We start from the raw sequence: 14,336 nt of genomic DNA on the forward strand, positions 1-14,336 counted from the left end.
ATTAAACTAAAGAAAAGTCCAAAGATGTATGGAAAAGTATGCTTGCTAACAGAAACTGCTTCTACAGTGACAATAAACTGAGCTAGAAAAATAATTTCACTGTTTTAAATAAGGAAAGAAGCTAGATTTTTTTAAAATATATTACTTATTCTGCAACAGCTGATTAAACTGACAATGATAGATTCCTTCCATTCCGTGAGCTGAATTGAGGTTACATTTTAATTATAGAATAGCTTCAAATGATAACCATCCCCATAGTAAAGAGATCATCAAGGCAGTAACATCAGATCAATTCTAAGTCATCACCCCCACACAAAGCGCAAGATGTGCTTTTGGATAAAGGATTTAAAAAGACCTTGGGCTGACGTGGAAAGCGGGTCAGTAAAGACTCCAGTTCTGCATAATGGAATCTTCCAAGCCAAGCCGCTTTCCACAGACACAAATTCAGTCTATCTTTTCTTTCTGGACCAATCTGGGAGCATCAACAAAATCTTTGCCATTGTAAAGAATAATAAAAAATGTTCCAATGCTTGCAACTCCCCAGAAGAGCACATATGCCAGTGTTTCTGTCCAGGTGTCACCTGTTGATTTTAAAAACAAAGAGCTGATAAATAACAAGTCATTTTATTGATACTAGATCCAGCTTTCAGCCGTTTAGCACATCTTGACAACATTAAAGTTTACAAACACATCCGAAGGAAAAATATAAGAACCTCTCAATTAAGGTTTAAACCAGTGGTTCTCAAACTCTGGCTGGCAACAGAATCCGCTTCAGGGCTTGATAAAGAATCAGCTGCTGGGCTGAACCCCAGCGTGTCTGTCCCATTTAGCAGGCCTGGGGTGGCGTCCAAGAATCTGCATTTCTAACAAGTTCCCCGATTATGCTGATGCTATGGGTCGAGAGACCACATTTTGAGAACCGCTTAACTAAACTAATTTCAGGTTATATCAAGCAAATAGTAATTATTAGTTTTAGATTATATACTTTAATATTATAAGAAATTGTTACTAATAGTTTAGTTCATAGTCCTATCTATGACAGGTATCAGCTACTACTAAAATGCCAACACAAAAAATACTGGGTTGGCCAAAAAGTTCATTCGGGTTTTTCTGTTATGGAAAATAACTTTACTAATATACATGCTTCAGAAAAGTTATGTATTAAAGTGTATAGGGGCTTCCCTCGTGGTGCAGTGGTTGAGAGTCCGCCTGCCGATGCAGGGGACACGGGTTCGTGCCCCAGTCCGGGAGGATCCCACATGCCGCGGAGCGGCTGGGCCCGTGAGCCGTGGCCGCTGAGCCTGCGCGTCCGGAGCCTGTGCTCCGCAACGGGAGAGGCCACAACAGTGAGAGGCCCGCGTACCAAAAAAAAAAAAAAAAAGTGTATAAAACAAAACTCAATAAATACAACATATTTAACACAACTCTCCTGATATGCACTTTTTTTCAAAGTCTAGAGTACATGAAGGAAGCAGCAGGCCAATGGGAAAAGGTCTATTTTGTTCAACTCCTTGAACAGGTGAACCCAGTGTTGCTTCTCTCCCGCAATAGTACTGGCCTCACCTGCTGACAGGGAAACATGCAGAGGTCAACAGCCAGTTGAGAGGGCACGCCAGAAAGGAAATCAGGGTGGAGACACTTTCCTAATAAGCTGTCAGAGAACATGCTTGCATTTATTTGCTATTCTCTTAAATACCAAAGTAGGGGCTAGAAATCAGACACTGTCATATCTAAACACCACAAAGATCATTACTTTACAACAATTAACTGACATGAGATGTTACTAACCACAGCATCCAGTATCTTTTCACTTGAAAACATTCAAATTTCCACAACTGCTAATTTTGACAGCTCTGGGTTTTAAAACTCTTTTTGGATAAAGAAAAAAGCAGTTCCTCACAAGCCCACTCTGGGACACTCCCCAAAGGAATGGTCCATTTGTTTAGGCTGAGTCTTGGTCTTGATTTCCCTGCCTTTCCAGAGGTTCCACAGGGAAATGTAAGTATATAAAAAGGCCAAAATAACAAAACTAATTCAGCAGTGGAGTGGTTCCCAGAAAATGGCATCCAATGGGCAATGTTTTAAAGCGAGAAGTCTAAGGATCTAGGGTGTGAACTGAACCGTGAGCAGCACATGCCAGCTGGTCCTGTCCTCTTCCTTCCTGCCCCAAATGTGACACAGACCCCCTAGTCATGCCGCACAGTGATGCTGCACTCGAGTCCTCGGCTTGTTTTTGCACTGTGATGGCTTTTACATTTTTAAAGAACTGTAAAAACAAACTCTGCAAACAGAGACCGTATATAGTTTACAAAATCTAAAATATTTATTATCTGACTCTTCAGAAAACGTCTGCTAACCCCTGCCCTAGAGTAACAAGAAGACAGCTCCTCCCTGTGTCATGACTACCTACACTGCTAAACACTGAGGGGATTAGAGATGAACAGGTTCTGAGCCTCCCCTCAAGAAGCTGGCAGAATTACTGTGGGGTGTGGGGGGTGAGGAGTCCTTAATTCAGCAAAGTTTTACTGAGGGCAAAACTGTATCCCAGACACAGGAGGTAAAACAATGAGTAAGGCACCATCTCTGCCTTCAAAAAGTTGCTGATTCAGTGAGAAAGACGAATGAGTATGCAAATCACTACCACACAAACAGAAATACACCTTGGGTGCATTCAGGACCCAAAGAGTACAGCGCCTCTGAAGAAGAAATCCCTAGGTGCTTACAAGGTTAAAAGAAGAAAGTGCTATAAGAGAGGTACACAAAATGCTGTGGAAATCAGAAAGGGGGAGATGAGGTCTGTGTGGGAGAACAGAGAGACACTTCATGAGAGGAGAGCCTGAGGATGGCAGAAGTCAGCCAGGCAGAGAAATGTCAGCCCAGTGAATTCAGGATAGAGGATGTGACTGGAGGTCCCTAAGGCTGCACCTCGAGGCACAATGCAACGTGTTACAGACTCAAACTCCCAGAGCACTGAACACTGCTTAACATGCATTTAAGATGAAAATGTCTCCATTAACTTAGTAACACAGAGAAACATTGAGAGAGAAAAGAAAACCAATAAAGACCTTGTCAGCTCAGGTTCTTAGGCAATTTCACTATTAAAATTTAAGAAGTAATGTATTCATCTATAATAACATTTATTTGTCCAACATAGGTGGTTGGTTAAATAAATTATACATCCATTAATGGAATACTGTGCAGCCATTAAAAATAAAGAACGTGGGGAAATATTTATATTGCTCAGTGAAAAAACAGATTACAAAAAAATTTGTATCTCACTTTTGAAAACAAGAATACACACTTATAAAGATTAAAACATCAAAATGTTAAGAGTAATTAGCTTATCTCTGAAAGGCAAGGGGATAAATAACATTATCTTCTTTTTTGCCCAACTGTATTTTCTGTAATTACTATGTATTACTTTGATAGCAAGAAAAAAATATTTTAAAAAGCTTAAGTGGAAAATAAAAGTATCAAGCTACTGAGTATACATTTTTCCTTCTGTCACATCTAAGGACTAATCCTCCCACCTGCCCACTTTACTCATTCAATTCAACAGGGAAACATCAAGTACTGAATAGGTGCACACTTAAGACGCTGTACAGGAAAGATCAACATTCTAAGAAATGACTGTAAGAATGTGAAACAAGGGCAGACTTACCAGCCATAAGCAAACAGATAATGCACATGGAAAAGGCGACAACCATGATAATAGGCAACTGGAAAAGAAAACGGAAAGAGAAACCATCACATAAGATGCTAATCAATGGTTGTACAATCAGTTATGCATGCTTTGCTTTAAAGAGAATAAAACCCTTCTGCAATCTAATATACAAAGTATCTTTCTTTCAGCAAAACATCATTATTTAGAGTTTTGATCATAACTGCCCAAATCTTCGAACAGGTTAAACGATCTGAAAAAACATGGCTTTGCTCCAAACCAGGGAGTGCCAAGCAGAGGGAGGTCGCCCCGATGAGAACCCAGACACCAGGCCCCTCCACCCCAGGACACCCTGCCCACTGGAATGAGCCCCCAGAGAGCCTCTTGAAAAGTCTTGTGAACAGAGGAGTCAACTTCCAGGTCACAAGTTTGCCTCCGGCAATCCCTGAACCTCAGGGGAGTAGTCTCCAGAAATGAGAAGCCCTCACACTCCCCTTGCGTCTGTGTTCTCACTTAAAGAGGATCTGCCAAAGACAGTCAAGTTTGAAAGAAGACAAACATTCCAAAGTTATTTTACTCCTCTCCCTGATCTGCTCCTTGGGGACACTTAAATATTTATGTTCCATTTAGAACAACATACAATGTTTTATATCAAGGGGAGTTGGCACCATCTATAACTTCAGACACAATGCTTTTAACAACTTGAAAAACATAAACGTTTCTTACAGCCAGGAATTTCAAATCCCTTGGAACACTTAAAGGGCTATGAGATTCTAATTCATCCACTGAATAGTTCCCAAGAAATAAGTCTATGGAATCCTAGAAGAGAAAAAAAGGAAATTAGTAACTCCCAAATTAGATATGATTATATTACTGAAGAACAGTACAAAGATACAGCCACCTAATGACCAAAAATTAGCATCAAATAACAAACTTACTTGTCTAAATCCATCAGAAAAGTTGTTCTTGTAATACCGTATCAGTGAGTTCCAGCCATCCATTATAAGTCCCAACTGAGTTCTCTTCCCAGTTCTGGTTAAATATGAGGTTAAGTTTTGAGTTACAGATTTGCATTAATATGGAATTATGCATTAATATGCAAAAATATAAAATTCTCACACTGTTTTACAGCCAGTAAGTATGTGGTATGGAGATAGGTGAATTATAAAGATTTTTTTAAAAAACATCCCTGAATATATGAAGGAGACACCTCACAAAAGAAACCAATATCGGGTCCAAGAAATGGGTATCCTATTTCTAAAATATTACCAAAGTAGGCACAAAGAGGAAAAACGCTAAGTTCCACTTGCAAAGACAAGAAATAAGAAGAGAAACACACAGCCCAGGTTAAGTGGCATGAAACAGCAAAGAGACTAGAAAGCTTATCTTGCTCCCAGGGAATCCATATAGCAGAAAAAGACCCAACCACCATGTGTAACAAATTCAAAACATTCTAGCCTCTCACTACCCAGTGTGGTCCTTGAAAACAGCACCAGCACCACCTGGGTACAGAATCTCAGGCCCTGCCCCAGACCTGCTGAGTGGGACTGGGGCGAGTCAGGTGCACAGCAAGCTTTGAGAAAAGCTAAGGAGCCATGGTTCTCAACCCCCACTGCGCATCAGAATCACCCGGGGATGCTAAGAAGACACCAGTGCCTGGGCCCCATCTCCCTGCAGTCCTGACTTGACCGGTCTGAAATGAGGCCCAGGCACTGGTGGTTTGCTGTTGCTATTGTCTAGAAGTTGCCCCGAGTGATCTACTATGCACCAGAGCTGTGAACCGCTGGTCTGGAATGTGATTTTAAAGCATGGCTTGCCTCGTAAAGTCAGTCTTCAAGGCACCAGTTCCCGCATACTGTTTGGCACAAGCATTTGCATTGTCAGCCCAGGCTGTGAGAAAGAGTAAAAATCAGCTGATAATGATTAAAATAACAACCAATGCTCTAAATCCAAAATATTTCTTTCAGACTTTGAGTAACCTCGCCTCTGTTAAAGAAATTACCTACCGTTTTTGTAAATCTTCTCAAATTCATCTTGTTCTTCAAGCTTTTGTCCCACATGCAAAACTCCTAGTCTCTGGAATAAGAATCATACCTATGTTTATGTGTAACAGATTTCAGCACATATGACTTAGGAAGAAAAAGCATAGTCCCCAGATCATCTGTCACCTGGCTGTAGGTGGGAGATGCTTTCCCTGTACGTGGGGACCACAACACTCTCCCGCTCAGGCCAGGCTGCAAAAGCCTCTCTTTGGGCTTCCTTCTGCCCATAGCCCCCACTCTCCCTTGAGCCCCAGCACCGCAGGAACAGTGGCAAGACTGTAAACTCAGAGACAGGGGCAGAAGGGAAAGGACGGGGGAGAGGGAAGGCTGCTGCAGGATTCCAGCCATTACTACCTCCTTTCCTGCCACCCCCAACCTTCCACTGACTTTACCCCTCTACCTCCTCACAATTCACCATCTCCAGACTTCTGACCTCCAAACTTATCCCCTAACCCTGGGACCCTTTGAGAATTGGGATGACTACTACCTACCTACCTCCCCACAAACAGCCCTTTGCATATCATCTCAGAGGACTCCTGGGCATGCTGAAGCTCTCTATGGACTCCCCACTGGAGTTCACTGACCACAGATTAGGAACTCCTGCCTTGGTCTTTGTCTCAGACCCGCTACCCTCTTAGAACCACCATCTTCACTGCTCAGCTCAAATGACATCTCGCTCTCTCGCCCTCAGAATGGGGCCTGCCCATGCTCAATGACCTGCCCTCACTGGAAGGGGAAAGGCACAAGTGGAGTCCCCACATTAGCTGGCACTGAGGCTAGAGACGTTCCTGCCCAAAGACTCTCTGAAGGTTGGTTAGGTTTTATAATACTATTTTTAGCATGTAAATTAGTTAAATACAAATTACAAAACCTAGTTAAATAGAGTTCTGTTAATTAGCCTTGGAAACAACCATTCCTAATATTGTTTCTATTGAAAAATATATTCTGAAGTACAATAAATCCAACAGACTGACAAGGACACAGTACCATACAAGCTAGAGAATGCTCAAAGAGGGCAACCACTCCTTTGGTATGTCCTACTTGAGGATTTGGGGAGGTATTTTCCCTCCATAATTCTGCCCTGAGTCCCATAAAATTGTCATAAACAAAGTTGAATGTTTACAAATTATTTAGGCAGGAAACCACTTGGGATGCATTTTGTTTGCTCCCTACATCAAATGCCAATGTGATCTGGAAATCTGGGATATACATATTTTTAATTCCAAATATAAAGAGAAGAAAATATTTATGCCTATTCTTTCTCAACAACACAGTCTTACTGGTAAAGCAAAGCTGTGTCAGAAACTTTATAGCTGGGAGTTAATATCCCTTGCCAAACAATAAAAGAGGTGCAAACGAAAACAACTTTTGAGGTACTATTCTGTACTATTAAAGAAGAAATAAAACCTTTCTAAATAAAAATATTTAATGCTGGCAAGATTCACTTTTCACTGCTGGCTAGTCTTAGGGGTAACTGGTGTAACACTCTTGGAAAGTATATATTCTCTTTAACCCAGGAGTTAACCCAAAGGAAATAATTCAAGCTAATAATAATATACATAGGTATATTCTCTATAGTCTTATTTATAAGCCAAAAATATAGAAACCTAAATGGCTTAGTAAATTATAGCACAACAATGCACCTCTTAAAAACTATGATCATGGGCTTCCCTGGTGGCGCAGTGGTTGACAGTCCGCCTGCCGATGCAGGGGACACGGGTTCGTGGCCCAGTCCGGGAGGAACCCACGTGCCGCGGAGCGGCTGGGCCCGTGAGCCGTGGCCGCTGGGCCTGTGCGTCCGGAGCCTGTGCTCCGCGGCAGGAGAGGCCACAGCAGTGAGAGGCCCACGTACCGCAAAAAAAAAAAAAAAAAAAAAACTATGATCACATATAATGCTAGAGCAAAAAGGCAAAATTTAAAACTGTACATACACTGACCATGATTATGGACAAAGTGTACATCCATGGATGGCAAGACACAAAGCCAAAAAGAATTGGGTTAGGACGGGGGCATGTGAATGTTTCTTGTTATTGGTTTTTAAAGATGAAGTTTCTTTTTTGCTATATTGTTTATCTGATAAAAGAAAACAAGCATTTGTACCTGAAGCTGGGCCTGAAGCGAACGACGAGCTAACAGACTCTGGATCACATTAGTTCTGTCCAGACAATCCATGCAATTGCTGCGGAACACGCCTTCCTGGTTAGTCACCACCTTGCCGTCAGAGTCCACTAGAAAATAACTAAAACATATTTATATAAACACTCTCATACCAAAGTCAGCCAAGCCTACTAAGGACAGACCTCTTATAACACAGGTCCATGTCAGAGACATTATTAAAACTGAATTAAACCTAAATTAAAAGGTCAGATGGGAAATGTACAGTTCAGGTATATTTGATTACCAAAGACCAAAAGGAAGTCTGAACAGAAGAGGCAAGACAGCCCCTATCTCAAAACAGCTGTAGCATCAAGGTCACTTCACCCAAGAGATGTGAAAAGGGACAGTTGGGAGTATTGTAAACATGGCTATGGACATCACCGTGTTTCCCTAAGGCCAGAAGAGATCTTCCTTTGACATAATTATTGCACCTATGCCCCCTACGTCGGGATTTCTTGAAGCACAGTCCCCTGTGCTATCTGTATCAGAATTCCCTGAGATGTCTGTTAAAAATGAGGATGCTTGGCCTTGAAATAAACTGAGTAAGACTCTCTGAAGCAAGGGCTGGATATTGTGCATTAAAAATATTTAAAAATCCCTTCTTAAAATGGGTAATAGGGCTTCCCTGGTGGTGCAGTGGTTAAGAATGCCAATGTAGGGGACACAGGTTCGTGCCTTGGTCTGGGAAGATCCCACATGCCGCGGAGCAACTAAGCCCGGGAGCCACAACTACTGAGCCTGCGCTCTAGAGCCCGCGAGCCACAACTACTGAAGCCCGTGTGCCTACAGCTCGCGCTCCACAACAAGAGAAGCCACCGTGATGAGACCATGCACTGCAACGAAGAGTAGCCCCTGCTCGCTGCAACTGGAAAAGCCCATGTACAGCAATGAAGACTCAACGCAGCCAAAAATAAAATAAATAGATAAATGAATTAATTTAAAAAAGAAGGGTAGGGCTTCCCTGGTGGCACAGTGGTTGAGAGTCCGCCTGCCGATGCAGGGGACGTGGGTTCGTGCCCCGGTCTGGGAGGATCCCACATGCCGCGGAGCGGCTGGGCCCGTGAGCCATGGCCGCTGAGCCTGCGCGTCCGGAGCCTGTGCTCCGCAACGGGAGAGGCCACAACAGTGAGAGGCCCGCGTACCGCAATAAAAAAAAAAAAAAAAAAAATTGTGATCAAAAAAGAAGGGTAATATATGCAAATAGTACTAAATTTATAAGGTATAATAGGGTATTATTTGAAAAATCCGTTTTCCTTTCTCCCCTGAACCACCCAGATATCTGCACTGGAGCCAACCATGGTTACCAGTTCCTGTGTTTGTCATTTTTAACAATCTGTTCAGATTATTCTATGAACTCAAAAATTTGACAATGTTGACACAGTGTGGCAGTAAAGAGCATGGACTTTGGCAGCAAACAACTGGTTTGCTACCCTTAGCTCCTCAGGCAAGTTACTACCTGTGTAACTTTAAGTAATTAACCTAATCTCTCAGAGCCTAAATTTTTTTCCCCCACGAAATGAAGATGACAGCATCACCATTAGGCCGCTCTTAGGTTTAAATGAGATAACGTAAAATGCATATAAAGTGCTTAGCCAGAGTGTATGGGACAGAGAATACAATGAAGATTCACCGAGGGCTAAAAATCATGACCTTAAAATTAAGGGTTTAAGGGACTTCCCTGGCAGTCCAGTGGTTAAGACTCCGTGCTTCTAATACAGGGGGCATGGGTTCGATCCCTGGTCAGGGAACTAAGTTCCCACATGCCGTGAGGTGTGGCAGAGAAAAAAAAAAAAAAAAAAAAAGGCTTATAAGAATGTGTTTAGACTAAAACTCTACATGAGGTTCATGCCAAACTGGTGAAGTTCGATTAGAGTATGTATATGTAGAGTGCATGTGAGTGTTGGCACCCCATTAGTACTTATAAACTAAATACTACATGTTTTATAAATATTATTTATTTATAATAAACACACAGTGAGAGGCCCGCATACCACACACAAAAAAAAAAGCTGAGCAAATGTCTACAGAAGTCTTACTATGTTACTGTGTAACTGAAATTACACAGTGCATTAGAACTACACAGGCAGAACAAAATGAGACTGGTTTCCAGATTCCTACTTCTGGCTTTAAAAATAGGTAAAGACTGACATGTGCATAGAGTACAGCGAATATATGAACCCACACAGTAAGTAACACTGTAAACACATATGAGAAGTACCATGAAGATATTCAGACCCTTTGATCCATTATCCTACCCTCAAGAATTTATTTCAGGAAACAGTTTAACAGAAGTAAAAATATATTTATACCCAGAGTGATTCACTGCAGCACAATCTTTCATGGTAGAGAAAAGGAAACAAACCAGATGCCCGATGCAAAGAAAAGCATTTAACTGAAACTGTACTATGACAAAATGGAACACAGAAAAGCCATTAAATGCTATCATTACAAAGACCTGGTAGGCTAATGACAAAATGTGATAAAATGTCTAGTGAAAATAACTGAACATAAAACAGTAGCAAACTAACTTCAATTATATAAAAATTTGTAAATGCGTAGAAGATAATACATAAAAATATGAAAATACCTGGACTTGGGTCATTTTTAAGAATTTTTAAATATTTAAAAATTACCAAGTCTCATCTTTCAGGGGAAAAAAAAACCCTACAAATCAGAGTAGAGACAAGTGCTATCAACCTAGTGAACTGTATCTGTAAGTCTGTTAGATAATGCATAATATACATGATTAACATATGCACCTACCTCATCCCTCAACCTCTGTAGGGAAATAACATAGCTTACCTTAATTCATCTTGCATTTCTGCTACTTGATCCAATAAAATACTTAGTCGATCCCATCTCATATTTTTACATTCCTTATGGAAGTCAAAGGCAATATATCTACCAAAAGAAAAGATATTCAGAAAGTGACTAAAGATTATTCATTTTCTTTCTGTTAATAATACCTTCATAAGCTGATCCTCCTCTCTACATACACATCGCCTGGGAACAGTAGAGCCTCCTTCACTCTGGGTTTACCACTACACATATACACACGCATGCAGGCATGCACAGACACACCCACCTTCTCATGCTCATATCTACTGAAGGAAAAAAATACACACACACTCTCTTCTATCTTCATATGTTTTTCTAGAGGGCCTGAGATAGGAGTAAAGAAGCCCAGCGAAATGCTACAGAAGTGAGCTCAGGAACAGCAATCAGGCATGTTAATATAAAGTAGCCTTGTCCAACTGAATATCTACTGTATATTTATTCTCTACCCCCATGTGCAAAGAATAGGGTCTTTTTTTGATTTTCAGATCAATTAAGATGTTCAAAATGGTCAAATGCAATTCAGTCCAAGGACTGTCTGTTGTGTATTAGGGGCTGTGAGAAGAACAGAAGCAGGATGGTCCCCATTCTGGTTAGTTACTGTTCATCCTACCAAAATATTCATTATCACTATCCATACATCACACATACATGTGGTAGAGAGAATTTTCTTGTCCATCAATCTGTAATGGGCTGTTTTCAGTTACCTAATATTTAAGAGGTATAAATCTCAAAGTTAGAACATATCTAACAGTGAAGGTGCCCTACTATGAGCTGGAAAATGCTGCCCCTTGAGAGGGGGAAAAATCATTAACCAACTCCCGAAAGTCAAGAGAGGAAGAAAGAATGAAGAGAACCTGGGCACCAGGGTACATGAAGATTCTCACACATTCCACTTCTACCCAACTTCCTATTCAGGGATCAAGTCAAGTCATAAAGGAGGAGGACTAGAAGAACATTACACTCTCATCTACAGAGTTAAATTCAGATTAGGTGTCTGCTCTCATGGAGCCTTGGCTCCAATGGCCGAAGGGATATCAATGTAGGGAGGGCTTCCAGCAGGTCAAGAGAGGGGCTTCTATCACCTCAATGGTTATCTCAGGGGAGAATGGGGTACTTAGAAATTAGTATAAAAACAGAAGTTAGCCAACTGTGATGCCAGACTTTGGGAAGACTGGGAGTGGGGGGAAGCATTTTCAAAGGCAGCTCCATTAGAAGTGGTGGTGTGATAGTTATTTTTGGAGTGCTCTGACCATAGCTCTAGACTTGCCTGAAAAATTTAAGTGGCTCACTAGCACATAAATGCACTTGGATTCTTAAGGTTGTATCCTTCTAAAATTACATTTGTTAAAATTACATTTGTGTCTTCTAAGAATGTCTTACATCATTCTATTTTGGTAACAATAGCTTTAGGGTGTTTATTCCTTAGCAGTAAGTAACCTCCAAGTGCCCTGGAACACCAAGGGCATAACTTTAGACTCTGACTTATGCCTCAAGTTCTCAAAGTTAGCTGCTGCTACAAGCACTAGAGGCAACTCTGGAGGTAAGTATACCTACAGAAACCCTCTGAAGCACAGACAGGGGCTTAACCAGGGGTGTACAAAGGAGGCAGCAGATAAACTTTTTCCAGAATCGACATGTTGGACTCTAAACCCAGTGATGCTGATTTTTCAGGTCTTAGGTATATTCTGAGTAATTCCTCTGAGGATTTTGAGGCACATCCTGGATAGGAATCACTTCTCTGACTCATCCAAGTGTGCTTGGGCAGGTTCCACTATGAGAAGGCAGAAATGGGCATGGAGTAAGGGTCTGATAAATTTGCTAGAGTTTTTGAGTTGGACAATAGGCTTAAATTCTTCCTCAAAGGTTCATTATATCATTCTATTTTTGTGTATGTTTAAAAATTTCCAGAGGTTAAAAAAATTCTCCCCAAATAACCGAGTACCGTTTCTTTTAAAGTCTTCCCCCAGTGCCTGTGACTTCCTACCACAGTATACCCCCACCGCCTACCCCGGTTTCCTAATGCAGAAGCTCCAAATGGGCTGACTCATTACCCTGCACATTTCCACAGGGCAACTGTTTATGTTTTAGGATCCCCCCTCTTTTGACAAGGCTACACAGAATTTGTAACTATTGCCTGCTGCCTTACAGGAGGGGCAAGTTGCTGCTCCAGACAAGGCCGCCATGCAACAGTAAATTGCTCCAGCTCGTGTGGTGGTCAGGACCAGGCAGACCACACCAAACGAGCATGAGTAACTGAAATTCAAGACCCAATGGGCAGAGCGACACAAAGCCTCAAGGAGAGGATTTTAATCAAGGGCTAAACTTTAACAAAATTAAAATTCAACTGTTAAGAAGTTATTCTGCAACATGAATTATGCCAGAGGAAATTTCAAGCTAACAAAATCATGCTTTTAAAACAACAAACTGAAATACATCTAGAGAGATCTATGTACTTACGTATATATGCATTGCACATCTACTGTGAAAATACCTACAACAGATTTCTAGTGAGGTACCTGATCATTCCATTTGCCAAGGAAGACACCATTGTTGCAAACGCCTGTTCAAGTGGCTTCTCTGAGCCCTTCTGATTAACCTGTAAAAAATTAAAAACACCACAGCCTGCTTTTTAAAAAAATATTTGTTTGCTTATTTATTTATTTAAGGCTGTGTTGGGTCTTCATTGCTGCACGCGGGCGTTCTCTAGCTGCAGCGAGCAGGGGCTACTCTTCATTACAATGCGCGGGCTTCTCGTTGAGGTGGCTTCTCCTGTTGTGGAGCACGGGCTCTAGGCGCCTGGGCTTCAGTAGCTGTGGCACGTGGGCTCAGTAGTTGTGGCTCGCGGGCTCTAGAGCACAGGCTCAGCAGTTGTGGCACACGGGCTTAGTTGCTCCGCGGCATATGGGATCTTCCCGGACCAGGGCTCAAACCTGTGTCCCCTGCGTTGGCAGGCAGATTCTTAACCACTGTGCCACCAGGGAAGTCCCACCATAGCTTTCTTTTAAGTTTAATTAGAAGGACAGAGTGACATCAGCAAAATGGCAGACTAGGAAGCTTTAAGCTCTTATACCCTCACAAAAACATCAGAAAAAAGAGAAGCTGTCTAAGCCAACTTCGTAGGAGCTCTAGAAAACAGTCAAAGGTTTATAGCAACCAAACAAATGTCCAATCAAGATAAAGCCATCCTCAAAATAGGACAATTCTGTAGCATTTTTCTTGCCTTTATCTCATCCTTTCCCCAGTGCAATGACGATCTTAGCTTAAGCAGCAGCAACACAGTTCTCAGCCCCCCTCCACAAATCGGAGCAGACCAGACCTTATTTGCACACTGCTCATATAAGCTACAAGAGGACTATAAACCAAGACGCCTAGGGCAAGATATTTCAGGTGGAGACATAAAATAGACCATCTAAAGCCTGCAGAAGCAGCTGGGGTGACACTCTTTGAGAAATTAGGATACTCAAAAGCAGCCACGTATACGGAGAGTTTTAGACAGCCATATGCATACCCAAGCAAGATGCATGCTCAGAAAAGTCCTGAAAAGACCTTAAGCCTTCACCTCAGGCTAATCCCTACGTTCAGAGCAAGCCTAACTAAATAAGTGAAGGACTGCTCCAACACAGAAGCAGTCTGCAGAC

General features: G+C 41.7%; 1 protein-coding gene across 2 annotated transcripts in view; it reads right to left on the reverse strand.

Moving 5' to 3' along the window:
• Nucleotides 1-444: 444 nt before the first annotated feature.
• SACM1L (SAC1 like phosphatidylinositide phosphatase) overlaps nt 445-14,336 on the reverse strand; it is a 38,486-nt gene continuing 24,594 nt past the window's right edge. For both annotated transcript variants that reach the window (XM_065885177.1, XM_065885176.1), the window contains 9 exons: nt 13,215-13,294; nt 10,663-10,761; nt 7,804-7,942; nt 5,668-5,737; nt 5,479-5,551; nt 4,600-4,693; nt 4,388-4,480; nt 3,662-3,719; nt 445-581 (listed from right to left, as the gene is read on the reverse strand). In XM_065885177.1, the coding sequence (XP_065741249.1) occupies nt 445-581; nt 3,662-3,719; nt 4,388-4,480; nt 4,600-4,693; nt 5,479-5,551; nt 5,668-5,737; nt 7,804-7,942; nt 10,663-10,761; nt 13,215-13,294 (843 nt within the window). The remainder of the gene's footprint in view (nt 582-3,661; nt 3,720-4,387; nt 4,481-4,599; nt 4,694-5,478; nt 5,552-5,667; nt 5,738-7,803; nt 7,943-10,662; nt 10,762-13,214; nt 13,295-14,336) is intronic.

The sequence above is a fragment of the Phocoena phocoena genome, chromosome 10, assembly GCF_963924675.1.
Source record: "Phocoena phocoena chromosome 10, mPhoPho1.1, whole genome shotgun sequence".
Taxonomy (NCBI): Eukaryota; Metazoa; Chordata; class Mammalia; order Artiodactyla; family Phocoenidae; genus Phocoena; species Phocoena phocoena.